The following is a 26725-nucleotide window of genomic DNA, read 5'->3' as shown; positions in this document are numbered from 1 at the left end:
CAGAAAGAGTGAAGCTGTCGGGACAGAAAAAACACAACACACACAGACAGACAGACAGACACAAGAAAAAAAGAGGTCACAGTGATAACATGATGAGGGGGAGAAAAACGGAAAAGAGGAGAGAGGTGACGGGAAACGCCAAGAGATTGAGCTTAGAGACGACGAGCTGTGGTGGTGGTGGTTCAGGGTGGTCCGTGGAGACTCTAGTCTACCAGAGCCGTCGTCTCAAGATGCTCACGGTGCGAAGAGTACTCTGTACAATTAGCTACGCCATCCGTCTTTGCTTGGTCTTAGCAGGGGAAACCCAAGCGGGAACGCTGCAACTGGCGTCGTTTGGCGCGAACGAGATGCGCCAACTTCTCCAACACGGTGCCCCCTAATCGCCGCCCGTCCACCAGTGAAATGGCGTCCTTCTCACACCAGTCTGCAGCTGCAGTCCACGATCATACCAGAGCTCTGTACTGTATTTTACCATTGTTGATTTTTGTTGCCGCCTCGTCTCGAATAACAACGGCCATTTGCCTTTGGCTCTCATGTTTTGCAGTAACGATACGATTAGGCAAACCACCAACAGTGGCGCAATCCTACCGGTATCCCTTACACGTGACTTGGATCCGCAGACTCCTCTACTCCACCCACATTTGTTAATTTTGCCCACCGTGAGATCAATGGAGATGTAAATCATGGCATCATCATCATCATCATCCACCATCATCATCCACCATCATCATCCACCATCATCATCCACCATCATCATCCACCATTATCAACGGGCGCTTGTTTGAGGGGCGTATTTATCGACGCGTCGCACCCGACCGAGAGCTGTCTAGAAACTATCCTTCAGCCTGTCGTTGCACGGGCGCAAACGCTGCGTTGGACAGAAACATTCGATTCAAGCCCCTGCTATCCAGCCTCTGTCAAGACGTGGTCCGCCAATAGACTCCTCCACTGTGCCTGTGCTTCAGTAGTCAAGTATCCATGCCATAGTGAATTGTACCTTCGCAGTAAATTACAGCAAAGAAGTGGTGGCCATGCCATCACGTCAAAGGCCGACCTGCCGAGCGGGATCGAGTGACAGGTAAGACAATCATCAGTGGCTTGTCGCGTGTCTTTGCACGACCCCCCAATCTACTAACCGACACCTGCGACGCAAGGAGAAGGGGGTGCTCGGTGGGGGGAGCTTGATGCTCTCCAAGGCCGGCCCCACCCACGATCATGCGAGGGTCCCTCGAGGATCAACTCTCTGAATAAAAGTGTTAGCACAGTACACTCTGTACGGAAGGTACTTTGTACAAAGTAATGATATCCACATTGAATAATTTCCAGTGTTCAGGGTGTTGAAATGATTATCGGAGCCCTCGGAGCACCTAGGCAGACACCTCAGGCGAGCCAGACCCTGACGCTGCTCGTCTTCACCCTGGTCGATTTTACCCCTGAACCACAAAACGCATGTCCAGAAACGGTCTAGTTCCAGGTACCCGTCTCCTCGTCCCCTTCCCCCTCGTTCGAACGGCTCGCAAGACGGCTAGGCCTCCAGGGCCGGGGGCCTTGAGGTAATACCCGTGATAAATAATTAATGTGAGACTACTATTGGTACTCCTACCTACAGGTACGCAAAATTTTCTACACCGACTTATTGCCACATTATCATCAACCCTGTATGGCGAGCCACACGCCACTCGAGATGGCGGGTCGTTTATCAATCAGTAAACCTAGATAGATACGGGAAACCTACTGACTGCCCAATAGAAATAATTAATGAACGTCATGGAAAATGATAATTACTTAACAAACTAGAGTTGTTAGCAAATGTTACAAGGCAACGAACACAACAGAAATGGATGCAAGATAGAAGCTTAGAATGCTGTGCACGTATCGAGGCGTCAAATAGAGTTCAGTCTATGTAAGAATCATCGTCAAAAGGTTTGTTCTGTAGAAGCATGTGTTGCAAAAGATATGCGATAATGTGTGCAAGCGAAAGCCAGAAAGGTCTAAGTCGTAATGACATGAAAAGTATGTGCAAACTCCGTCAATAATCCCCCAGACATGTATGAGTAAAAGATATGGTTCCTAGTGGTGGCTGTTCCGTGCCTACAAGGTCGTACAAAGTTGGCGCTCAAAAGATAAGACGCTGAAGCGCAGCAAGAGAGTTAAGAAAAAGCAAATATGGAGAGAATTTAAGAGGTGGATCGAAGCGAATGGAAGAAATAGAAAACAGATGGAGCGAGGAAAATCATGCAATTCATTTCTTTGATCGCACTTTGCTCCAAATTTTGCGAACGACACTGCCGTCCTTGGAGGAACCGCGACCATCGGGGCCAAAGGGTCCAGATGTGCCCTCAGTGTCGTCCGTCATGGGCGGCAATTCTTCAAGAGCAAGCGGGTCATCATTAACCTTGTCTTGCCAGCCATACAACAGGCTCTCGTCAGCACGGAGGTCAGGCCGAGTCAATGTCATCCGCAGAGTCATCTCACGGTGACCGACCAGAGTCGGCGCAAGTGGATCGATTTGGTTCCGGCCAACCGTCGAACGCGACGGTCGAGAATCGGTCGACGTAGATTTGATCGAAGGAAGTGGATAAACTGAACGGAACCTGCCATCGGTATCGCATGGTGTTGCCGGAACGTCATTGTCATCTTCAGAAGGACCATCGTCATCATCGTCCTCGGCGTCGGCGTCGTCGTCGTCGTCATCATCATCATCATCATCGGCTTTAGCATCTTCGTCGGGATCGTCCAGAAAGGACGTGTCCTTTTCTGCAAGGAATGTCTCTGGATGAATCTTGGCGGGTCGAGTCTCGGTCCGTATTTGCTGGGGGCCATTGGATGCCCGGTCCGTAGTAGGAAATCCAAACTCAAGCGCCTCGTCAAACTTTTGTGGCGAGCCAAGGTACACTCGCAGCTTCAGTCGAGCATCGGGATCTTGATAATATTTGGCCTCGGGCTCAACAATGACGGGTGCAGGACGGATACTCTTGGGCGCGTACGACGAGCGCGACTTGTGGCTTTTAAAATCCGGGGCGACAGAAGATCGGGGGGAAACGGGTGAAGACGGAGCGCGGGTAGATGAAAAGGATGTTCGTAGAGTAGGCCGGGACCCCAAGGCAATTGTTCTTCGGAATGACGGTCGTCGAGAACGAGATTTTGCTGTAGTTGAAAAATCCATTTGAGCTGCATGATAGTCGTCCAGGACCTGGTCTGCTGCTTCGTCTGGCGAGTATTGGCTCATGGTCTCGTCGGGATCCGGATCAGTAAAGAGAAAGTTTGGAGGCTCCGACGAGTCTGAGAACTCAGTCGATGATCGAGCTGAAGACGATAGCTCTGATGAAGTCCCAGTCGATGTGGATGGGCGATTAGCCTTGCAGAGTGCTTGGTCGGCACTGTCCAGGATCCAGCTGTCACAACAACCGGCCAACAAAATTTGCTCTTCCCTCGTGAAATGCTTTCTCCGGACGGCCTCGGGAAGAGAAATGAACCACTTGGCTTCCTCAAGGGTGATAAGGTTTTGAAGCTGGAGAGGTATGGGCCTTTGCAAGCGTCTGCGTGCTTTCTTATCGTTCGCTTTCCCCACCGGCCGTCCTTCACGGTCGATAGGTGTTGGAGGAACCCAGTGTTTTCTTAGAGGATGATAAGGTCTAGCTTCTAGCATGCCGGCACTATGGCCTTGTCGAGAAACAGCGGCAGAATTCTGAGCCAATCTCAGGCGCTCCAAAGAAGAAAAATACTGAAGAGTTTGACCTTCAGGGTCAGCATTCAGATATATCTGTCGTTGAGAAAATCTCAATTACGCTAAGCAAAATGAGAGCTCGAATGGGATCCGACAGCAAATAAAAATACCGAGATAGCACTCTAACGTCGGCAGTTGTGTGCTGTCCCTGCAGGAGACCGGGACACTTGCCACAGCATAATGAACTCATTTCTTTTTGACCGCCAGTTATGAGGGTGCCGATCGACCGACGGCCCCTCGACTGGAAACTAAGGGGGGACGGCGGCGAAACCGAATAGACGTAATCCCCCACCAATCGATTGAAAATGAAGAGGACAAATTGTACAAAACATAGGTAACGATGAACACAATTTGAAAAGCAAAGATACCAATCGACGTTTCGTCTCATAAAATGCAAGGTACCGAAGGGAAATGCTCAACGTACCTTGCGTCGAATGGCCGGAGGGAGGTTCTCAAACTCATCTTGCGGAAGATGCAAGTCCCCCATGATCTCGACCGTTTTGTTCCTTTTTCGTCTTTCGTCCCGCGTTGAACTGGTCAGAGCTTCTTTCGACGCGACTTATTTAGTATTCGTATTGGTGAGGAGGACCCGCTGAGGGGACCAACGGCCGACCGGGCGAATTGGCGAATGAAAGGTGATTCGCCCGAGCAGAGAGGGGCGAGATAATGGGATAAATCAATCGAATCAATCAAAACAGCCGTATCGAATATGAATAGAGAAGAAGAAAAACCATTCAAGGATTTTGCTGGGAAATTATGTGGCACAGAAATGATCAAAGAGAATCTAGGACGTGAAAAGACAGAAGGAGGTGGGCAGTGGGGAGCATTTCAACGGGAAGCTGCACCTGGTCAACGTCAGGATCGGCAGCAGCGAGCGGGAGGGGGCAGGCCAGGGCGAATAAGTAACTTTTTTCATGACGATGGGCGATTAACACACGGGGGACAGAGCAGAGACGACCAAGAGTAAGTGTGCCGTAGTCCGCTGCTCCATCACATTTGGCCAGCTAGTTAAAAGAAGCGACCTTTGCCCCCCAAACCTGCATGCGCCGAGCATGAGAGTGGCCCCTCTCAACCTCTCTGCTGGGAATTAAATGGTCAGGGGCATGGGCATGGGCTCTATCAAGGACCAACAACGTACGGGATGGTAAGATGAGCAATAAGGAAAGGTGGGCAAAGCCGCCACCAAAACGAGTCGATTGAGAGTTTCGCGGGTGGGCGACTGCACTTTGTCTCTGGTTCTAGAACGAAGCCACTAGGAAGCACAGGCGCTCCTGCGCACACTTCCCAGGCACTCACCATCATTCCCTCTGCCCTGTGCTCTATAGAGTAATCTTGAATCTTCATGTTGGTGACCTTGTGCGGCTGCTTTTTCGTATTTGTAGATCAAATAGTTGGGGGCGCATACGACCTTTGAACTCGGGAATCTCTATCCCCCGTCTACAGGTCCTTCCCAAGAAGCATCGCCCTTTTCCTGGTATCTCGACACCCTCTGCTGTTGAGCCAGGAGAGTAAAGAGACAGGGGTAATCCAAACAGCCTTTTTGTCCCCATGTATGGAGGAAGAGTCGGTGTAAGAGGGTTGGACGGCTGAGTGCTTTCAAGGCTTCACACAGCCAAAAGGAGAACCAGGCTATCGCCCAATAACCTCTGATGGACCACGGTTGGGTCCGTCCATAAGCTCCGTGCTGCCCCCGCCATCCGAAGCTTACTACGGCAGTGGTTGGGAAGGCCCCTCGGTAGCTCGAGAAGGAACCATGGTTCCGAGATCATTGGGCTCGTGGAGAACAGTTACGTCCCGAGAGAATACTACTCTATCCAAGACGACCCGCATTAGGAAAAATCAAAAGTTACTTAGAACAATTCAAATTGGGACACAACCAGACTTGGGAGCAGGATCTTTTCTCCTGGGCCAGGGTCATTTGTGGCTGTTTAGGGAAGTGACGAGGTGGAAATCGACTCAGACTTGCCTGAACCGAGACATTCAGGGCGCTTTTCTCGTGAGACAGAGACACACACGCACATGATGATTGAAGAGCGTGTCCATTCCGTCCCGTCGGGCGGCCCACGCGACCTGAGCTTTGGATTGGGACTAGAGCACAACAAGTCGTCGGGCATGTCATGCTATGATCCAAGCTCAATAAATGTTAATTCCAGAGAGACTCGCCTGTCTCATATTACCTTCTTGTTTGCCATGATGGTTGAAATTGATCGCGTCTACAAAGTACTGATGTCAACATTGCCAACTAGCATTGAACCCTGTAATAGCGGGAGCCTCCCCTGACTTCAAGATAGACGACCAGCCACCAACTCGGAGATGTGAACCCAGTAATCCTCTGTGGGAGAACGGTGTTAGACGTATTCTCCCTTCATCCTGGTCAATAAAGCACTCGCAGTATAGCCTCATATATGGTACGTGTGATGAGCTGTCATTCACATTGACTTGGCGGACATCCCCCAGCCTGAGCCCTCATTGACGTTAACGTTTTCTAGGCTTTCACTGCGATCGCGCTTGTTGCAATCTATTAGAGTCGCCTTTAGATTCAGCCAAGAAGATTTGGCAGGAGGGAGCTTGAGCTAACTTTGCCGAATTCTCTTTGTTGTTTCGGCGAAATAAAAAATTTTCGAGACGTGAAAACTTTGAGCACGTTCCTCCCGTTAGCTTTAGGACCCCTGGACCCTGGAGCATTTCGTTTGTCGCCAAGGCACCATCTAAAAGTTAGAAGCGACAACTAAGCCGGGGGTCAGATGCGATCAGATCATTATGGGCCGCCATACGGATGATATTACCTGAAGCTCGCCGACCGTCCATACGGACCTGACGGCGATGACCGAAGGACCACCTGTTCTGGATTTTCAGCGTTTAATCGCGGCGCAGCAAATGGAATAGAACAAGTTCATCAGTGATACAGCACGATCAATCAAAATCGGTTTTTTTCAAATGGCTGTGGAGAATGGTTAGAGTGGCGGCATAACCACGCGCAAGCAGGCAGCACCGTTCGAACCCATGGCCCTGCTGCACGGGCCCCGCAGCTACGACAGCGTGGGCGACAGCAATTACGCTGTGTAATGTGAGCGACAACGGCAGGTCAGTCTGGTTTTGTGAGATACTAAGGTAAAATCAGTCCTCTTTCAAATGTCGCTATCAATATCGTGCAGCGGTACAACTTGGATTGAGAAGCCCATCGCCTGAAGGCCATAATTATTAGTTTAACAAGCAGTTTTCGAAAAAAGAAAGACCCTCCAAAGCTCTTCCCTACCCTCGCGGGATAGTTTGTGTCTAAACCACCTCGCTACTTCGAAAAGAAGTTGCTGACAGGGTCAGGTTAATTCCAAAACACCCTCTAGGACGAAATAGCATTGTAAGATCAAACGGCGGCATGGACACTTTCTCCTTCGCTCAGATCTAAGCTTTCTAGGTCCAATGCTTGCTCCAATGGCAGCATCAGCCTGGCAATTTCGCCAACGCGGAGAAAGCATGAAGAGCATACTGCATGACTGTTCTACGTGTTGGAAATGGCAATTGACTCCAGAATGCCAGATTGACCACTGTTGGCAGATTTCGCTTGATCATTTCTTTGTTCCAAAGACCGGAGCTGGAAGTGCCGTAGTGGCAGGCTCACGCCAGTCTGGCTTACTGGCCTCATCCTTGTCGCTAGCGGCAAAGATGATAACCGCCATTTGCAGCGTTTCCGATTGAATGGCCCAGATTGCTTATAATGTGTCACAGGATCCATTAAGCCGTCCTTCTTCGCCGCACGAAGGAGGCATTATTAGCAGACAGACATTGTTGGGCTCTGATTGGTCTGGAATAATTGCTTGTTTGTCTTCGCGTCTCTGACAAGTTCAAAAAAAAAATTTGGAAGGATCTCAAGGATCTCGAGCTAAGTCTACGAATCTATAATGGAGCTTCTCGACGAGCAAATTATCACGTCATTTCAAATGGGTACAGTTAATGGGCACATTGTCCTACGCGTTAATCCATCAGTGTCAAGAATTGCTCAGCACGGAATCCCAACAGCAAATACTTACGATGCTCCACCGTCGACAACCAAATTGGCTCCAGTGATATAGCTACTGAAGCCACTAGCAAGGAATCCCGCTACCCGGGCCACCTCCATCGGCAAGCCAGCACGTTCGAGGCCAATGTGCTGTTTTTGGGCCTGCTAGCAATCTCAGCTCAAATTGTTCTAGAAGAAAGGGCGTATGCTGTCTCCCGAAAACTTACTTCGTTCGACTGCAACGCGGCCGGAGGGAGTTGAGAGTGAAGTCCCCGAGCGTCAAACTTTTTGGTCAGTTTTGAAGAGAAAATTTTCATTTACAAAGAGGATATACTTACATCCTTCAGGTCCACACCTACATCAATCTGGCCCGGAGATATGCAATTGATCCGAATTCCGGTTCCTGTCAATCTTGTCAGGGAGCCCCATAAAGTGCCCAATCAGTTGCGGACCATACCTTTCAATGTTGCAACGCCAGCTCTGACAACACCCAAGGCCGCATGCGAGCTCATGGTGAAGCATGGTCCCCAGCAACCTGCTCAGAAAAACAGGCGGTCAGAAAATATGGTCCAGGTTTACCAAATCGAGGGACTTTTACCTCCATAGGTGCTCGCCACAGAGCTCACCACGATAATACTACCATAGCTCTGATCTTTGGGCGCAGCATTAGGATAATTTCCCTTTGGTGTCGTCTTACTCATTGCCGGCGGAGCATATTTGAGCGCATAGAAGGGCGCCATCGAATTCGCTTCGATGCACTTTCGAAGGTCGTCGGGGGTTGTTTCCACAATCGAGGGCGGACCAAGAAGCCCCGAGCTACAGACCCAAACGTCAAGCCTAGGTGTGTACGATCAGCGGCTGAATCGGTAAGGAAAGGAAAACCTCTTTCTGCCCAAACGTCTCCATGGCCCTGCGCGGATTTCAAACGGAGTCGTGACCTCACCTTCCCCAGGTGTTCAACACATCGTCAATTAGCCCAAGTGTGTCCTCCTCATTCGAGATATTATACGGGTATCCAATAACTTTCGTGTTCGGGTAAGCTGCGTTGACCTCTTCCGCAAGCTCGAGATAATTCTCGCTCGGTGCAACCGAACATGCTGGAGTTAGGTGTAAGTAAGTTATGCAGTCCATAAGAAGTCAAATCGGCGGTTTGTAGAGAGTGTTTCGCACCGTAGACACAAGCCGCCCCGTGAGCTACAACGTGTAATAATTAGCATGACCATCAGATAGACATGTCTTATATTTGGCGTATTCGCGTACATTGGGATGGAAATACTAACCGGCTAATTCTAGAGCAATAGCTTTACCCACTGGCCGAGTCGCGCCAGTCACGACGCAGACGAAGCCGTACTAGTTTCACCCGTGTTAATGAATAAAATGCTTTAAATGATTAACAATTTGGCCACGGCTACACACAAGCTTCCCGTCTGATCGATAAGGCGAAAAATACTCTGAGTCCATTTTTGGAGTGCAGCGGAAGGTGTAGCTCTCTATGCTCGCGAAACGAAAGAGGCAGAAACAAATACCAAGAATTAATGGAAAGGCCAGTCAAAAAGGAAGCTGAACGTATTGGAGTAGGAAAGAGAAATTAAGAACATGATGAGTCGGCGACTATAACGAGAGAAAAGAAAAAGCTTCCAATGACTTGTCACGTTTCGCTGTCCAATGCGGAGCTGTATCTCCTCGGAGGCGGATTGACACAACGTCAATGATAGACAAATGATACCGCTGCTTATCGCGCCGCGAGAATTGGCCTAGAGTATGGTGCTGTCATTGCCCGTGCCGGAGGAATATTTTTCCGTCAGTGATCCCGCTATTTCAATGGAATACTTTGGATAATTATTAGCTATCTTCAAGAAATGCAGTTCCATCTAGGAGTAGGCTCGAATGTTTAATTCTGATCCTGAATGTTGTGAAATTTGCAAGAGACAGACATCATTGATGGACTTGCACTAGGATAAACATATGCGTGCTGTACCTTTCACATGAAAATTGTATCTCACGCTTTTTCCCATATAACTTGCAGGGAAAAAAATTATGATATTAAAAATTCAATCTCTCAAGAAATAAAGATGATTTCATATCCTTCTACCATGTGAATCACGCTAGATATAGATCCATATAATTTCCATTGGCCGGTCTCAGTAATTTCAACATTCTCTATTTCATGCATTTACGTTCCTTATCTCTTACGCCTGTCGGCCCCTCGCCAGGCTTTCCGAAGCTAAGTTAAACCAGAAAGCTAGTCATAAGATCTTATCAGATCTCATCCTTCCCTAATATGGACGTAATCTAGCTGCAGCTGGCCCTTTAAATCCGACGCGCCGCAATGTCCCGCATGCCCCTCCTTCCCTCCTTCCTTTCCTCCTTTCCCTTTCTTTCCTTTCAATATGACACAGATTATCAACACCGAGACGCATTCACTTGCTTCGAAATGGGACATTGAGCCTTCAGTTTTGCAAAATTTGCGGGATGAATGCGCGAGTGCTAAAGGAAGGGCTTACTGTGAGTTTATTTCAATGTTTAGCTAGCTTTCAGCATCTCCATCACGGTTGTATTGATTGGGGAGGAGGTTTTATGATTGCGAAAAGAAGAAGAAAAATCCAACAATCCCTCTGATAAATTATCCAGTGGGGAATTGGCGAAATGATTTCTTTTAGAAAGGGGAAAAAAATAATATGCTAAGAAATTGGTGTTTGATCTAGGCCCGTACTCGAAATTCCAAGTCGGCGCATGTCTTCTTACTCATGACGGAGCGTTGATATCCGGAGCAAATGTCGAGAACGCAAGCTATCCAGTTGGATTATGCGCCGAGCGGACGGCGTTGTCCAAGGCAGTGGTATGATTTTCAGGACTCATTCCCTAGATAATTTGGTTTCCGGGGTTGTCGGGAATCAGTGCTGCGCGAGGAGATCTACAACGAATCAACCGAAGAGAATAAGCGGCTAATGAGATATGATATATGCAGACAGAGGGACAAAGGTCTTTCAAGGCGCTCGCCGTTTCTACAAACATCACTCCTCCGGGTAAGGCCAATAATAAGAATCTTGAATGAAGCATGATTGGATGCAAAGCAGGCTGATATTGAAATAGCTTCGCCATGCGGAATGTGTCGTCAATTGTAAGTCTACATTCGCGCTGGTCTATCTCTACCGCCTTTAATCCTTTATTTCACCGCATCTCCTATGGCATTACAGAAAGCTCCAACAATCTGTCCAGACATAACGGAAATGGTAGCCGCTGACTGAGGACTCTAGCATCCGCGAATTCTGCGACCTTAAAATGCCCATTTTCATGTATGACAAGAATGGCGACTGCGTTGTCCGAACTGTTGAGGAGGTTGGTACACCGCATAAGGAGCAATGACTTATTCTTTTTGGCGCTGATCATTGATATCAATAGCTCCTACCTATGTCTTTTGGCCCTGCGGATCTGGCTGCCTAATTGCGCGGCTGCGCTATGCGTACGAGAAACCTTTTTCTGAACACTTGGTGTTTGCTTGAAACGGCGGAGTCGGTGCTATATATCCAGGATGAAGGCGGTGTAGGTGTGTTTGATTTGGGAGTACTGTGCGAATTTCTTTGACACCAAGTTTTTCCGAGGGAGTCTTCTTGGTAATGCCCAAAAGGCCCGAGAAAGTAAGCGGTTATGGCCAAAGAGACTCAGAAATCTCTCAGAGGTCATATCAGAGAGCTTCAATAAAGAGTCAATTCTTGAACAGAAATTGACTTCTATCGTAATTTGCGTGAGCCAATGGCAACATAATATCTTCCATGTCATAGTTCATCAAAGGCTCGAAATATCCTCTGCTCCCAAGCGTTGGCATCTGTGGCGCGCGCATTTGCGCTTTTAGTCGAAGAGACTGCCGCGCTCAGGCTCCAAGGATTTGTCTCGTAGAAGAGTTGCGATTGTGGTGCACCCAGAGCATTTTCATCTGGAACGTCTGGCCCGGAACAAGTGTCATTGGGATGCTTCGGAATGATCGGCGGGCCACCAGAACGGAAGATGTGCTTGAACGGGAAGAAAAAGGCGAGCAAAAGGACAAGTATTATCCCAAGAATCGTGCCCCATATGATGGTGAGTCGCCGACTTGTTCTCGACTGCCACTCTCCCTCTCGTTTCTCCCAGGTCTCAACTTTTGCCCTTACATCCTCCAGCCGATTCCCCAGTGCATCGACTTTGGCTCGTCCTTCTTTGACACGTCCCTGCAGCGCGTTGATACGATCCGCCTGTGCTTCAATACCGTCCAGTGCATCGATCTGCGCATTCATCTCCGCCTCCAGTTGAGACGTATCCTGTTCATAATCGTCGCGCAGGCGGGAGACATGCTCAGTCAGCTCCTTCAACGCGTGGATGCTAGACTGAAGCGTGGACACTTTCTCAAGAATGCTATAGTAGGTCTCATCAAGGCGACGAGTAGTAATCGTAGACTGCGTTGAGAGGTTGTTGAGAGTCGCGCGCAATTCGCTGGAAAGCTGACAGTTAGCCATGAATTCACCGTAGGCAGTATCCAACAGGACGAGGACTTATTCTTGGATTACTCACTCGTTTCGCAATCTTGCCTTTTCATATGCTTGGGCGTTCTCCTCCGCGGTAGGGGGCCGCCGGGCTACTTTCCCTTCTACCCCTGGGGTCAAGCTCTCCCTGCGACTTACCGGCACGCTGTCCTCGGGCGTGCCACCCAGGCTCCAACTCCCTTTGGAATGTCCATACTCGCCAAAAGTAAAGGACGGTTGAATTGCAGTTGCAGACTGCGGCCCAGACTTGTCGCGGAAATGATGATGATGGTGATGATGGTGCCGATGAGGGTAGTGTCGATGCGCCCGCTTGCCGGTGATCGGCGTAGTGGCCGACCTCGAAGGCGTCAGGTTGCCATCTGAAGTCTGAGTACGGCTGAGCTTTGTCCTCGAGGGAAACGCAAGCTCGTTATATTTATCCATCGAAGCCGTAAACAATGCAATGAGGCGGGAAGGGCTGCTTCCCAGGTCCCATATCGTCATCGCGAATTAGTTACCCGAGGCCCGTCAGGGCCCCAGTCTCGATGTGGAAAAAGACGATATTTACAAGCGGTTTTAGATGGCTGGTTGCAACAAGGATTCGCAACGATTTTGAAAATTCAAAGCAGTAGGTCTATCAAGACTGGTTCATAATGAAAATCTGCATTGTATAGTATGTGTGGATGTATGCCAAAGCTCTTTAGTGAGCGAGAGAAGTAGGAGCAGAACTCTCAGAGCGTAGATAAATGCCAGATTGCACTATGGGCTAAACATTCATGGAACTTGTATCCTCCGCATTGTATACATTGTATAAGAGAGGCAGAAGAAAATTAGGAAGGTGCTGATGCTCCAGGTATATGAATATTTCCATGCTGGTTTCAGAAACTGAAAAGACCCGTCTTGCGAACTAAACCTCTGCCGCCAGCACTCCCAAAACGCCGCTTTAATGAACCTTTGAAAAGGTCAAGAGGAATGATGATGATTTTATGAGTTCAAAAGTTTGTTTCGCTTTTCCCTGCGTCGCAACCGTTCGACTCGTTTATGGTGCATCTTCTGGGCCAGCATCTCGTATCGCTCCTTCTCCTCCTTCTTTTGCCGTCTGTCCTTGATGGCCTGGATGCGTTGCTGCAAAATCAGTTAGCGATGAGTTGCGCCTTCCCAAATGGTCGAATTCGACTGGATGTAACCAATATATCTAGATTGGACCTACCTTGCGCTCGGCTTCCTTTTCATCCTTCATCTCCTTTTCCTTGGACTTGATAGCAGCAAGTTGTTTCCGTTCCTCAGCACGCTTGGCATAGCTCGTGAGTCCCGCATGGGGGCGAAATGGCCTCTTAGGTTGATGCCATTGCTTTCCTGTATTCCACATGTCAGAGTCTTTTGGACTGAAATGCCAAAAGGCGGGACGATTTCAGAGCATTTCGTACCATTCTTGCGCATGCCAGGTGCAACGGTACTTCCAGGCTGCTCAGCCGGCGTCGAAGCCGTAGCAGTCGCTGCAGTGTCGGTAGACATTTTGATCACCCTCAAAAATGAAGTAATAATTCAGTACGAGGGGGTGATTGTTCCCTGTTTTCCCGGCTCTTTCTCTTGGAACTAGAAGATTGAGCGGCCTGAAATTTCTCGTAAGCGGCATGGCGGAAAGATTATCTGATTGGCTTCCATCGGATAAGATAATTTTGCACATGCCGATCGCACTCCGCCCTAAATTGAATCCCTGCCGTTTGCACAATCTGGCCCCCTCCTAGACCAAAAATTTTTGTTGCCTTTAGACCAACTGCTTTGCTTTTTCTTTTTGGCTTGCTACATGATCTATTTTGTTTTATACATTTGTACTTTACATACCCAAGACTCTACGTTTGCCTTGCAAGACAAGGGAATTATTATTGTGGTCTCCATCTGATTAGACTTCGAGAGGTCTGAAGTGTGTCACATCTTCGGCCAAGCACGACAAAGACCCCACAATTTAGGCCGCCTCTCTTTTGGGCACACCGCTCGACTCCGCAGTGGATCCTCGTTGGAATGCAATGGGTCTGAGATAACACTCTGTCTTACGTCGTTTCCCATTTCTCTTTGTGCCTTTTTAAATTTCGCAACGTCTCTACGAAAAATCCCCTCATTTTGCAAGTAACCCAAGAGGATGGAAGCCGCAGAGCGGCCGATGGCCGTGATGATTGAGGATACTATCTCGGCCGAAAAGATGGTTGGAAGAGCAGAATCAAGCAACCAGAGCCTTGAGGCGGCGAAAGATATTGTCTTTGGATCAGTGAGTTTCTGCTGTCCCTGTGATTGTTCGATTTGACCTCTTCTCTGCACAAGTATGCTAACGACCCGCTCGTATGAAGGCTGCGGGCATAGCAGGGAAATTCGTCGAGTACCCATTTGATACCGTTAAAGTACGCCTCCAATCGCAGCCTGACCACCAGCCATTACGATACAATGGTCCGCTCGACTGCTTTCGACAATCGTTTCGGCACGATGGCGTAAGAGGACTGTACCGAGGCATCAGTGCGCCCTTATTTGGCGCTGCTGTAGAAACAAGTAGCTTATTTTTCAGTGTACGCATTCAAGTAATCAATTTCTCGATTGAGACCTTCAGCTAAAACCTTATCTGTAGTACCGGCTCTCTCAAGACATTTTACGAGCAACAATTTTCCCGGCTGAACAGCCCCTTCCAATGTCTGCTCTTCTCGGCTGCGGAGCCGCATCTGGAGCCTTCACCTCTATCCTGCTTACGCCAATTGAGCTCGTTAAATGCAAGATGCAAGTCCCTTTGACACCCTCGGCGGCAAAGCTTAGAGCTCCTGGTCCACTGGCAGTCATTGCATCAGTTTATAAGTATCAGGGACTTGGCGGATTCTGGCATGGTCAGCTAGGCACACTTATCCGAGAGACTGGCGGGTCATCCGCATGGTTTGGAGCCTACGAAGGGGTTACTCATCTATTCCGCGCCTATTCATCGGCGCACGGTAATCCAGATGCTTCGCTGCCCATTTACCAGCAACTCATTGCTGGCGCCGCGGCCGGCATCTCTTATAATTTTCTCTTTTATCCCGCAGATACGATTAAATCGCGTATGCAGACCGAAGATGTGAGCTTAGCTACGCATGGAAAGCGAACCTTTTTGGGCACCGGAAAGCTTCTCTGGCGCCAACAGGGACTTGGGGGCTTGTACAGAGGCTGCGGTATTACCGTGGCTCGCTCCGCCCCTAGTTCAGCGTTTATATTCACGATTTATGAGTGTCTGAGGGGTGCATTTTCATAGGCGTTTCTTTGCATGGCGAGGGTAGATATCACTTGGGAAAAGGTTTGGAGCATTTTTTGGCAGTTCGCTTTTTCATCTTTGAAGATGTTTGTTAGACGACTTATAGAGGACTTTCATGGTGTCGAACTTTTGATGATCAAATGATTGTGAATCGTGCCAGCTATGAGCATATTCCAATGCCTGGAATTAAGCTACAGACGCATTTAGATTGACATGTAAATTGTTTGGGTCCTGCCCAATTGTCACGGCCTCCATGGATCATTTGTGGCATCCACGTCAGCTCTTGTTTTCTGCTCTATCCTGTCGTGAGCAGAAAGTAAAAATTGACAGGCTGACGATAAACTGCCAGCTTCTCTGATGGACTTTTCGTGAGGAGTCATTGATTAACTTCAGATTAGTCCGCATCTGAGAGTCAGTTGTTGTCGGCAGTAGCTTTCGAGGATCAGATACCTTAGTAACCATCTGAATAACAGCGCCTGGTGCCTGCCTTGACGTGTGGCGCGGCGTCTCGGGGATGAGCTTCCGAAGGTACTGATACCTATTCCGACTACCAACTACATGAGTAAAATTATGTACCCGAAACTTTGCTTCCCGTCAGCTGCAAACGTGTTTTGTCCAACCACCGACATTAGGCCAACCGGTCCCCTACTCCGTACTCATCTAGGCCACCATTTGCATCCAAACATTCACGACAAGGTACGAAGCCAGCAATCATCAAGAGCTTCTTGTGCCTCAAGGCATACTGGACCAGCTCAGCAGTTCTCCATGACGGCCAACAGTTTCTCAAGTATTTCGAGATGACGAGGTTGAGCTCCTCCTGGTGTGCCATATTGGCATGTCTCTTCCTAGCTTGGTTCGCAGACGCAAAGAAGGTAGACCCGGTTGTTTCGAAGACGACACTCGACGGTGTGCCTTCTGAATTATTTTACTTTGACGATACAGACACGATTTTAATTCACGATGCCGAAGCATCTAACGTTTTCCGCTCCAGCGACGCTGGCGCATCCTGGGACCGCCTCAAAGACGTTCCTGAGAATGGAGCTTGGAAGTTAATAAAGCATCCGTACGATAACAAAATTGCTTACGTCTTTGGCATCGATACCGATCACTGGATCACAAGAGATCAGGGTGAGACTTGGCAGAAATTCAGCACGGAATCACCTCCGAGCTTGTCCTCGCCGTTAGTTAGCTTCCACGCTGCCGACAGCAGCCGGGTGCTGTATCATGCAAGCGATTGTGAGGGTTGGACATGCAAAGATGCGGTAAGTCTTGCTCTTATTCTTTTCTCCTAGATTGATCCCAAACGGGCTAACAATGTGCTTGTCATTGGAAATACGTAGACCTATTATACAACTAATGGCTTTGAGACGACTCGAAAGCTGCGCGACAGCACTCGAATGTGCATTTTTGCACAATCCACAAATGTCTTTGATTCCGGAATAGATGCCGAAGAAGAAGATCGAATCATTTGTGTTGTGGAAGGAAAATATTCTCCATTGCCCAAGGATTTCCGCTTGGTCGTATCAGACAACTACTTCATTGAAGAAGTTGAGCCTCTCTTGGATAGTGGTCGCACGGTTCCCGGTGTCATCAATATGGCTGCTGTGAAGAAGTTTATTGTGGCAGCAGCAAAGGCTGAGAACACGGACGAGCTAGCGCTCTACGTCACAAGCGATGCAAAGACGTGGCATCGCGCCGAATTCCCCGCAGAGCATAAGCTGGAGCAAGATGCCTATACTATACTTGAGTCAACCAACTATAGCATCCAGTTGGATGTTATGACCACCAGACCTTTGAATCCTATGGGCGTTCTTTTCACCAGCAACTCCAATGGCACATACTTTACTCGCAACGTCGAGCATACGAATCGCAACATTCTCGGCCTGGTCGACTTTGAAAAGGTCCAGGGCATTCACGGAATTGTCCTGGTCAATACAGTCGAGAATTGGAAAGAAGTTGAGGACACGATTATTGGCACAGACAGGAAGATTCAAAGTCGGATTAGCTTTGATGATGGTCGGACGTTTCAAAATCTCAAAGTCGGCAAAGATAATCTTCATCTACACTCTGTCACGGAAATGCGCAATTCCGGGCGCATCTTTTCTAGTCCAGCCCCTGGGCTCGTCATGGGAGTTGGCAACACTGGAGAATTCCTCAAACCATATAAACATGGAGACCTCTATGTGTCGGACGATGCCGGGCTGACTTGGCGAAAGGCCTTGGATGAGCCACATATATATGAATTTGGCGATCAAGGCTCTGTCTTGGTGGCCATCAAAGATACCGAGTCGACAAGCAAGGTCAAGTATTCAATCAATCACGGAAAGGATTGGGAATCCCTTGATCTTGATGAAAAGGTCCGAGCAATGCAACTCTCAACCACACCAGATTCGACCAGCTTGAAATTTGTCCTGATCGCCGACAAAGGAACCGGTTCAAAGGTTGAACATGAAATCATTTCTCTCGATTTTGAGGGACTGCATGAGCGCAAATGTGGCGAGAAGGATTTTGAGAAGTGGTATGCCCGACTCGATGAGGAGGGCAAACCCGACTGCCTCATGGGCCACAAGGAATATTACCTGAGGCGTAAGCCTGATGCAGATTGCTTCATCGATGAGGAGTTCAAAGATCCCGTGCGGCAGTATGAAGTATGCAAATGCACTGAAGAAGATTTCGAATGTGACTATAACTTTGTGCGATCTGGGGACCGTACCGAGTGTTTACCTGTTGCGAGGCTGTCCGTTCCGGAGGGAGAATGTAAGAGTGCGGACGATACGTTCAAGGGAAGCTCGGGTTGGAGATTGATTCCCGGTGACCACTGCGACATACGGATGGAAGGTTCTGTCGACAAGGAAAAGCCTGTTGATAGACCTTGCAGAGACACGGTCAAGGTGCCAGCGAGTGGCGAGGTTTCCCATGAACCTACAACGTTTGATTCGAATAGCTACAGGGAATACTATTACCTCGAGCGGACGGAGACGAGCCATGGCGAGGATGAGACCATCATCCTGCGCACTGACCAACAAGATGTTTTCATTACGCATGATCATGGGAAGACCTGGGAAGAGATACTAAAGGGCGAAAGTATCCTGGCCATCTACCCTCATCGTTATTTTAACGACTATGTCTTCTTCATTACCGGCACCAAGAAGGTCTTTTACTCTACTGACCGTGGCTACACAATCCACGAATTTGAGGCACCAGTTCCACCAAATACGCATCGTTTGCAAATTATTGGTTTCCATCCACAGAAGAAAGACTGGCTGATATGGACGGGATCGAAAGGCTGCGATGGATTTGGAACTGACTGTCACGCTGTGGCGTACTATTCGACTTCGCTCGGCGATGAGTGGCATTCACTTCTCCGCTACGTTCGCAAATGCCAGTTCGTTGCCGATGATGACCGTGCTGGCAGCGAAGAGCTTGTCTATTGTGAACAATTCAAGGATGAAAATCCGGACAAGCCATTGCAGTTGATTGCCAGCGAGAACTGGTTTCAGGATAGCAAGATTTACTTTGATGACATTGTTGATTTCGCTACCATGTCCGAATTTATCATTGTGGCAGCAAAAGATGAGGATCAGAAAACGCTCAAGGTCGATGCCAGCGTGGACGGAAAGACTTTTGCCGATGCTCTATTCCCCCCCAATTTCCGGGTGCCACATCAGCAAGCATATACTGTGCTGGACAGCTCTACTCATTCTGTGTTTCTCCATGTGACTGTCAATACGCTGGAGGACCACGAGTACGGTTCGATCATCAAGAGCAACTCCAACGGCACCTCGTATGTCCTAAGTCTGAGCGCAGTCAATCGAAACCGCCATGGCTATGTCGACTTTGAAAAGATGCAGGGCCTTGACGGTGTTGCTATTGTGAACATTGTCGATAACGCCGAGGGGGCTACTACTGGTGAGGCAAAGAAGCTCAAGAGCATGATCACGCACAATGACGGGGCTGAGTGGAGCTTCATTGACCCACCAGCCAAGGATGCCGATGGCACCTCGTATGACTGCAAGGGAGATATCCAGAAATGTTCGCTGCATCTGCATGGCTACACTGAGCGCAAGGACCCACGAGACACCTTTTCGTCGCCATCAGCGGTTGGCCTTATGATGGCAGTTGGAAACGTCGGCGAGTACCTTGGCCGGTACAAGGACGGTGACACTTTTATCACTAGTGACGGCGGAATCACCTGGTCAGCTGCTAAAAAGGGAACGTACATGTGGGAATATGGTGACCAGGGATCTATCATTGTGATTGTCTCTGAGAGTACTCCGACTGACGTTGTCTTCTACACGCTTGATGAAGGCAAGAATTGGCGTGAATACAAATTTACCGAAGGAAAGATGTTGGTTGAGGATATCTCGACTGTTCCAAGCGACAACTCTCGCAATTTCCTCCTCTGGGGCAAGGAGACATCTAGTGGAAGTGACAAGTTTGCAACCGTGAACCTTGACTTTACTGGACTTTCTGATACCCAGTGTTTCCTGAACGAGGATGACCCTGAGGATCCCAAGTCTGACTACTACCTTTGGGAACCCAAGCACCCTCTTCAGGAAGATAATTGTCTCTTTGGCCATGTGGCACGATACCACCGCAAGAAGCCGGATGCAGTGTGTTTCAACGGCAAGAAGATCCAGCATCTTCATGAAATTTCACGAAATTGCACCTGCACCCGGCAAGACTTTGAATGGTATGTTCTTCTTTTGACATTATGCACGCTCCTCTTGTGGAGTGTTTTTCACCGTTTCTACGTTCCAAGCCAGCAATACTAAATGTTTTGCAGTGACTACAACTATGAGCTCGAAAACGATGGTGCGTGCCGACTCATCAAAGGCCTTCCTGAACCCGACCACTCCCAATACTGCGCTGCCAATCCTGAGGCAGTCGAATTCTACGAGCCCACTGGCTACCGTCGTATTCCGCTCTCCACTTGCCAGGGCGGTCGCGAGCTCGAACTTACAGGCCAAGTCCACCCTTGCCCTGGCCGCGAAGAAGACTTCAAGAAGAAGCGCAAGGGAATTTCCGGCGTGGGACTGTTTTTCGCCATCACTGTCCCATTTGCCGTCGCCACAGGTATCGGCTACTGGGTCTGGCGTAACTGGGACGGTAAGTTTGGGCGCATTCGTCTGGGCGAATCCGGTCCCAGCTTCGACACCAACAGTCCCTGGGTCACATATCCAGTTGCGGCACTCTCAGGATTCGTCGCCGTCCTTGCTGCCATTCCACTCCTCGCTGCGTCTCTATGGAGAAGTGTCGCAGGCAGGTTTGGTCGGTCTGGCGGCCAGCGCACTTACACGACAAGAAGCTCGTTTGCAAGGGGTAGACATGATTATGCGGTGGTGGATACGGATGAGGGTGAGCTATTAGGAGACGAGAGCGACGAGGATGTATAGCGTGGTTATTGGATCAGTAGATATGATTACTGGGGTATTACGATGCGAATTGATGCATGACTATTAGACCTACTTTTAGTGAATTCACATGTTACTTTTATTCTGTAGGATAGACATTGACAGCCTATGCATGGTTTAATGCTGAAGAAATTGCTGGGTTTAATCCATCTGTCCGTAAAAGGGCATTCGTATCATTAGCATTAGGGCATGTTCATTCCAATTTTCGTATTGAGTGTAAAAGCCCAAACAGCTCCAAAGTCAAAGGTATATATTCCCAATCTTTTGCATTCCTAGCACGTACGACCATAGACTGAGGAGAACTGGGCATCCCGTCCGCTCTGCCATACATAAGCCTCAGATCGGCGGACTAGTAGTTGGGTCGGTGACGACCAGCGAATCCCCGCTGTTGTGCGTTGTTCACTTTTTTTCCTTTGTTTTTTTGTTTTGTTTTTTTCTGTTTCTTGTTTTTGTTTTTGTTCCCTTGTGACATTCTTTTCTTTTGATATCTTTTTTGTATTTGTTTTTGTGTTTTTGCGTTTATTTATTTTTACTTGTCTTATTTAGTATTCCTTGCTGCGCACTGTATGATTACAATTTACATTTTTTCCAGAAGCGTGTCATGGACTCATATAAGATGAGCCAGATCGTATAGACCTCTGCTATTCCGCATAAACATTAACGTAGTAAAGCTCTTCCGCTGCCTTCTTATAGTTGTTGTTGTTGTTGTAAGTTAAGGTCGCTTCAATCATCAACTTGTCAAATTGCCAAATTGTCAATTAGTCACGTCGGCAGTCATCATGTCACCAGGCGACTAATGACCACTGAGTCATGACTACTGACCAGAAATGATAAATAGTATCCAGGTATCGGGTATACGGTATAGTATCTAAGCTTAGGCAGGTAGCTAAATGCTACAATTGCTAACATTGCTAACATTGCTTACCCTCGGTCCTCGGGCTCTTCTACAAACATATTCTTGTAAATCCTAAACCGTAAATTGTATATCGTAAACTGTAGATTGTAAACTGTAGATTGTAGATTTTACATAGTAGATTGCATGGAGGTTGTAGGTCATAGGTCGTAGGGTATGCCGTATAGGTTGTAGGTTACAGGGTATTGGGTATACCCGATCCCCGAAAATGGCGGATCTACAGGAATCAGGAATCAGGAATCGGGAATCGGAGTATAGAAGGTCAAGTAATGCGGTGATGTAAGGTAGATATTTGGTGGGATAATATGTAGAGACAGAGACGTAGGGACGCATATAGACGTAAACATACCTAGACAAACGTACAGATGTAGATGGATATATACGGGAGAGGTTAGTGCCTGCTCACCGCTACAGTGGCACTGGCACCGGCACAGACACAGGCACTGGCACCGGCGGACTACGTATGGGAGCAGTGGTACAACTTACAACTCTAGTAAGTGGTTGCAGTTTCAGCGATACAACTTGCAGATCAAAGTCAAAGATGCAGAGTCAAAGAGCTAGAGTCAGTGTCAGAGCGTCGAAAAGCCGAAGAGGCGCAGACGAAAGCAGCCAAAAGAGAATAAAAGTCAAAACTTGAGGTCAGTGCACTATGTAGTAACATATGGCCATATCCATATGTAATATTATACCTATCCAAACATTATAGACTTATGATATAAATGGTTACCTGGTGACCTGGCTACCTGGTTACTGGTTACTGGTTACATGAAGCTCCGAGTTCAACATACTCTTAGTCTGTACCTCAGGAATCAAAGGATCAAGGATCTGTATAAAAAGTGTATATTGTATAGACTTATAGTTGTGCAGACATAACATACCTCAGGTAGTATAGAGTATTCTGTTACTCTGTATAAGTAGATGTGTACTAATAATGAATAAGTTATGCAAAAGACGGTATGCTTGTATGTTTTGTGCTGTGTGCTGTATGCTGTATACTGGGCATTGTAGAATACGGACGGACGACTGACGATGGACAGATGCCAGAGGATGGATGATAGATGATAGATGACAAGAGGATGATGGACATGCACCTCAAATGTAGAGGTAGAGAACAGGACAGCAAAATAAAATTGTTATGTAGCTGTGTAAGTACTCTATCTGTGTAGATTTCAGCAGGTAATATAGAGAGAAGATGTATAAGGACATGATTGAGAATGAGAAGGGACGAGAGAAGGATGGGAATACTAATGAAATTTATGCAAGTTATGCAAGTTAGAGTACAGGGCATAAGAAACCCTAACGCTAGGGCAATACAGAGAGAACTTAAACTGAATCGAGAACGATCATTGCGAGACACGTAAGACGACCCTGCGACCCTGACGGCAACACCCAGCGGTCCATGGCGTTTAAACTGTGCTGGCTTAGCCTGCGATGCGCACTGGGCGCCTACCGTCGATTTTCTACCCGAGTGCGTTACTGCGTTCTCCACTTTATGGATAACACGGATCGCATGAATAACAATAAAAAAAAGATACAGAGCATTACGAGCAGTAAATATCGTTACCTTAGGTTAGGTAGGAAGGTAAGGAGGCTGGCCTTTTGACAGGGAGACTATGTACCTAGGTTCCGCAAGTGGGAGTGGGGAAAGAGTGGGGCCCCGGGGGCGGGGGGACGAGGAACATATTCCCAATTTCATACAGGGACGCGACGGTTCTCCACAATTACCCTTTTACCTTGTCAATGCTCGAGTCATGCAGTGAAATGATTTTCCCTGAACCCTACTATTCCGGTGCTCAGGCTGGACGTGAGTGACGAAAGGAAATGTCATTTTACAGTAGCTTGGGTCCTTCTCCAGCAAGGGGGAAACGATGGGGAGGGAGAGTGACAGTGACAGTAAAATGACTTGCATGGTGATAGCCAAGCTAAATGTCCCGAGACAATGACGAGAAAAGAGCTGCAGAGTGCCGATGACGGCATTTTGGATATTTATATTGGTTTAAATACTGTGTCGTTATGCCATTGTATTGTAGGACCTGTTTGTCTGTACTATTTGGACTGGGGCCTGCGAGTCTCGGAACTAATATTCGTCCTGTGATACAGTGCTTTTGATGATACAATACTGGTACTTTTAATGTTCAAAACTACAGCATTCCGAGACATTGCTGCTGGCGAGTGCAAGAACAGCACGGAACTATGAAGATCACCTACTGTAGTCCGGTACAAAGGTAATTCTCCATCGTTCAACTTGCGCTGGTAGAGAGGCAATCAATCGGCTCTAAATGCTGATCCCCGGAAAGTCGAAACGAACATTGAAAAGTCAACCGAAAGTCCCCTGTCGCGACCTCACGATGCACGCGCGTGTGTGGCAATGAACCACTCGTGGTCCGTGGTTCTATGATCGACTGTTGGGGAAGCTTGATGTGATTGCGATCGACATTTAACACTCCGACAAAGCGCCCGAAGACTGAACGCCTTTCAATTGACACCCTCAATTGACGCTCTTCTTTTCTCGCAAACATACAAAACAGAATTGCATGACAATGATGCAAAGTTACACAATGGATAAGCTTCCTGAGGGGACTTGCCATGGCCCAGCACAGGATGATACGGGGGGCAATGTTTCGGGTCACCGCTTCTTCAATGCCCTTTTGATCGGGTGGCTGATGCCGAAACTCTATCCATGATGCCGGGGAGCAAATTATAACTATCTCTGGCTATATCGAATTGCCTTTTGACCGAGAATGTTGGACAAATATCTTTCATCATTCAAGAAGAATAGTTGCTGCCACACGTCGCCTAGAAAAACAATGCATGGCTTGCAGTAGAGCCGTATTGGCGCAGGGCTGCTGATCAATTCGGCAGCCAGTCATCGCATCACGCCTTCAAGAGGGTGGATGGACGACTACGTATACTCCGAAAGGGACCTGTTAGCCTAAACAGAAGAAACGACGGTCGACTGAGGCAAAGGAGATCTTCTACCATCGGGTCGCGATGGCTTGCAGAATATCATCGAGGGTCTTCCCTGTGCCCGTTTCGACACCGGTGATAGAGGCAGACGAACGAGCAAGAGTGGCCTGGCGGATGGGGGCAAAGAAATACCAATAACAACAAGGGGGGAAAGCGGAGCGAGCTCAGCAGGGAACTTCCCTGAGCAGAATCCCGCCGCTAAATTCAAACAGCCAGTGACTCTCCCACTTCAAAAATAAAATAAAAAACATTGCCCATCTTTCACACCGTCATAACAGATGAAATATAATGGCCTGAGAAAATCAGGCATCTTTTCGGCTCATCCATTGCCGTAGTGTGGAATTGTCCCCTCTTCAGGAAGTTGCATTCAGAAAGTCGTATTGTAAGTCTTTGAAAGAGAAAATCAGCCACCATCACGTTATCATCGTCGCTATTGTAACCATTCAATGCTCGGAACCAAGAACCCAAGAGAGGGAGAAGAGCATAAACGTCATCTGTTCCAATCATAGCAATCGAAAGAGGACGCCAGTTTTGATGATAATACGGGGTTTCGACTGGATTTGAACATCAGATCGATGGATCCAGGTTGGAACGGGACCTAATGGCGTCAATAGATAAGCGTTCAATAATAGTCGTCTTGCTCTCCCGTCAAAAGGGATCAAAAGGCTACTTAGCGGGCAGAATTGCAAGATGGATAACGCAAACAATCCTACTGGTGGATGATTACTCGTTATGATCTTCCTTCACGGTTAGGGTTCTCTGCGCAAAGAGACAATGGGAAAGGGGAGGGCAGTTACAGTGAGATACTTGGTCAGTACGTCAGCCACTAGGTCTGCGCTACCGCACGCCCCGAGGCGAGGTGGAGGGACTTGTTAGCTCATCCCAAGTCCGACACCAATGACATTACACACCGAACGCAGCAACGTCGACCGCTCTCAATGGGGAAAGTCCCTGCTATGAATAACTGCAGAGTGTCGCCATCAAAAGGGTCTAGTAATGACACTTCGCGGACTACGGGCCGACAACTTCATGGGGGAATTATTGCCTCGGGCTCTCGTAGCACGTTAGGTAAGTGAGAATTTTGGTCAGTCCCGTCAATTCCCGAGAATGAGCGACGGAGAAAATGTCTGAAATTACCTTAGTCATCTTGGGTATACAGTTAACTTACAGAGACCTTGGTAACTGTTCCAATTGGCAGGTGACAGGACCATTGGCGATTAACCATTTGAAAAGAGGTGTGTGACTTGCATAAAACGTTTTATCCGGCTTCTAGACGCAGGAGGATAGGCGGATCTCTTCGCGTCTTTGCAAGAGGGATAAACAACACATCAGCGACATGGGTGAGTGATTCTAGCCACACTCAAAGCCCGCAAGGAAAACCCCAGTCCTGCTTGCTGGAACATGGCGTGAGGGGAGGGAAATAGACGAGAGAGCATGCGGCGAGTCCGGACCGACTTGCTCTGACAGACACTCGTTGCATTGTTCGCCAATGAGAAAGACCCACAGCGGTAGGGATTAACGCCGAGCCCACCGATGGGGAAAACGGGAGTGGGAAAGAAACGTGGGGGAGAGCAGAGGAGGAGCATCTGTTTGTCGCCTTGTTGGTCGCCTTGTAGTTGGCCCTAGGATAAACCATTCCACAAAAAAAAAGTATTTTTCCAAGGAAACAAACTGATGTTCAAGTATCCCGCTTAGAGATTGGGTCCTTCAAGCTCACATTTGGTTTCTCAAAAAACCCGCTGGAGGAATGGCCAATAAAATACAACAAATCTTTCTTGCTCGCCTTTGCCTTGCAAAAAGCAAAGGCCCGGCGAAGAGCTCTTAATGATCACGCGTTTAACGGATAAAAAGGAAGAAATGATATCCCAATCACGGTATGATTGGCTCCGTAGACCGAGAGCAATTTGGTGTCACCCGGTCGGACTTCGAAAGCTCAAACGGGGAAA

General features: G+C 48.2%; 7 protein-coding genes across 7 annotated transcripts; 3 read left to right on the top strand and 4 right to left on the bottom strand.

Moving 5' to 3' along the window:
• Positions 1-2010: 2010 nt before the first annotated feature.
• L228DRAFT_124062 (hypothetical protein) lies at positions 2011-4146 on the bottom strand. The gene is made up of 2 exons (XM_018329030.1): positions 3899-4146; positions 2011-3738 (listed from the first exon to the last, which is right to left on the bottom strand). Exons 1-2 carry the CDS (start codon positions 4113-4115, stop codon positions 2243-2245), a joined length of 1713 nt encoding a protein of 570 aa, XP_018189341.1. The 5' UTR covers positions 4116-4146; the 3' UTR covers positions 2011-2242.
• Positions 4147-7661: 3515 nt separating this feature from the next.
• Positions 7662-9539, bottom strand: L228DRAFT_282469 (NAD(P)-binding protein; the record flags this gene model as incomplete). Its single annotated transcript, XM_018336001.1, has 10 exons — positions 9141-9539; positions 9005-9074; positions 8895-8918; positions 8668-8821; positions 8323-8561; positions 8182-8259; positions 8063-8127; positions 7952-8008; positions 7756-7886; positions 7662-7692 (listed from the first exon to the last, which is right to left on the bottom strand). Exons 1-10 carry the CDS (start codon positions 9183-9185, stop codon positions 7662-7664), a joined length of 894 nt encoding a protein of 297 aa, XP_018189340.1. The 5' UTR covers positions 9186-9539.
• Positions 9540-10088: 549 nt separating this feature from the next.
• On the top strand, positions 10089-11444 carry L228DRAFT_246631 (cytidine deaminase). The gene is made up of 6 exons (XM_018332461.1): positions 10089-10229; positions 10430-10563; positions 10693-10750; positions 10818-10845; positions 10982-11063; positions 11127-11444. Exons 1-6 carry the CDS (start codon positions 10115-10117, stop codon positions 11166-11168), a joined length of 459 nt encoding a protein of 152 aa, XP_018189339.1. The 5' UTR covers positions 10089-10114; the 3' UTR covers positions 11169-11444.
• A 56-nt stretch (positions 11445-11500) lies between these two features.
• Positions 11501-12724, bottom strand: L228DRAFT_267748 (hypothetical protein; the record flags this gene model as incomplete). Its single annotated transcript, XM_018335027.1, has 2 exons — positions 11501-12191; positions 12270-12724. 2 exons carry the CDS (start codon positions 12722-12724, stop codon positions 11501-11503), a joined length of 1146 nt encoding a protein of 381 aa, XP_018189338.1.
• A 139-nt stretch (positions 12725-12863) lies between these two features.
• L228DRAFT_246629 (hypothetical protein) lies at positions 12864-13824 on the bottom strand. Its single transcript, XM_018332460.1, has 3 exons — positions 13648-13824; positions 13431-13576; positions 12864-13345 (listed from the first exon to the last, which is right to left on the bottom strand). The coding sequence occupies exons 1-3, from the start codon at positions 13733-13735 to the stop codon at positions 13205-13207; spliced, it is 375 nt and encodes a 124-aa protein (XP_018189337.1). The 5' UTR covers positions 13736-13824; the 3' UTR covers positions 12864-13204.
• Positions 13825-13986: 162 nt separating this feature from the next.
• Positions 13987-15609, top strand: L228DRAFT_246628 (amino acid transporter arg-13). The gene is made up of 3 exons (XM_018332459.1): positions 13987-14486; positions 14566-14778; positions 14838-15609. The coding sequence occupies exons 1-3, from the start codon at positions 14361-14363 to the stop codon at positions 15483-15485; spliced, it is 987 nt and encodes a 328-aa protein (XP_018189336.1). The 5' UTR covers positions 13987-14360; the 3' UTR covers positions 15486-15609.
• Positions 15610-16147: 538 nt separating this feature from the next.
• On the top strand, positions 16148-21041 carry L228DRAFT_229502 (vacuolar protein sorting protein). The gene is made up of 3 exons (XM_018330503.1): positions 16148-16747; positions 16826-20178; positions 20272-21041. The coding sequence occupies exons 1-3, from the start codon at positions 16283-16285 to the stop codon at positions 20879-20881; spliced, it is 4428 nt and encodes a 1475-aa protein (XP_018189335.1). The 5' UTR covers positions 16148-16282; the 3' UTR covers positions 20882-21041.
• Positions 21042-26725: the final 5684 nt, after the last annotated feature.

This window comes from Xylona heveae (genome assembly GCF_001619985.1).
Source record: "Xylona heveae TC161 unplaced genomic scaffold L228scaffold_4, whole genome shotgun sequence".
In the NCBI taxonomy this organism is placed as follows: domain Eukaryota; kingdom Fungi; phylum Ascomycota; class Xylonomycetes; order Xylonales; family Xylonaceae; genus Xylona; species Xylona heveae.
The sequence above is the reverse complement of the archived record's forward strand: the minus strand, read 5'-3'. Positions and strand labels throughout refer to the sequence as shown.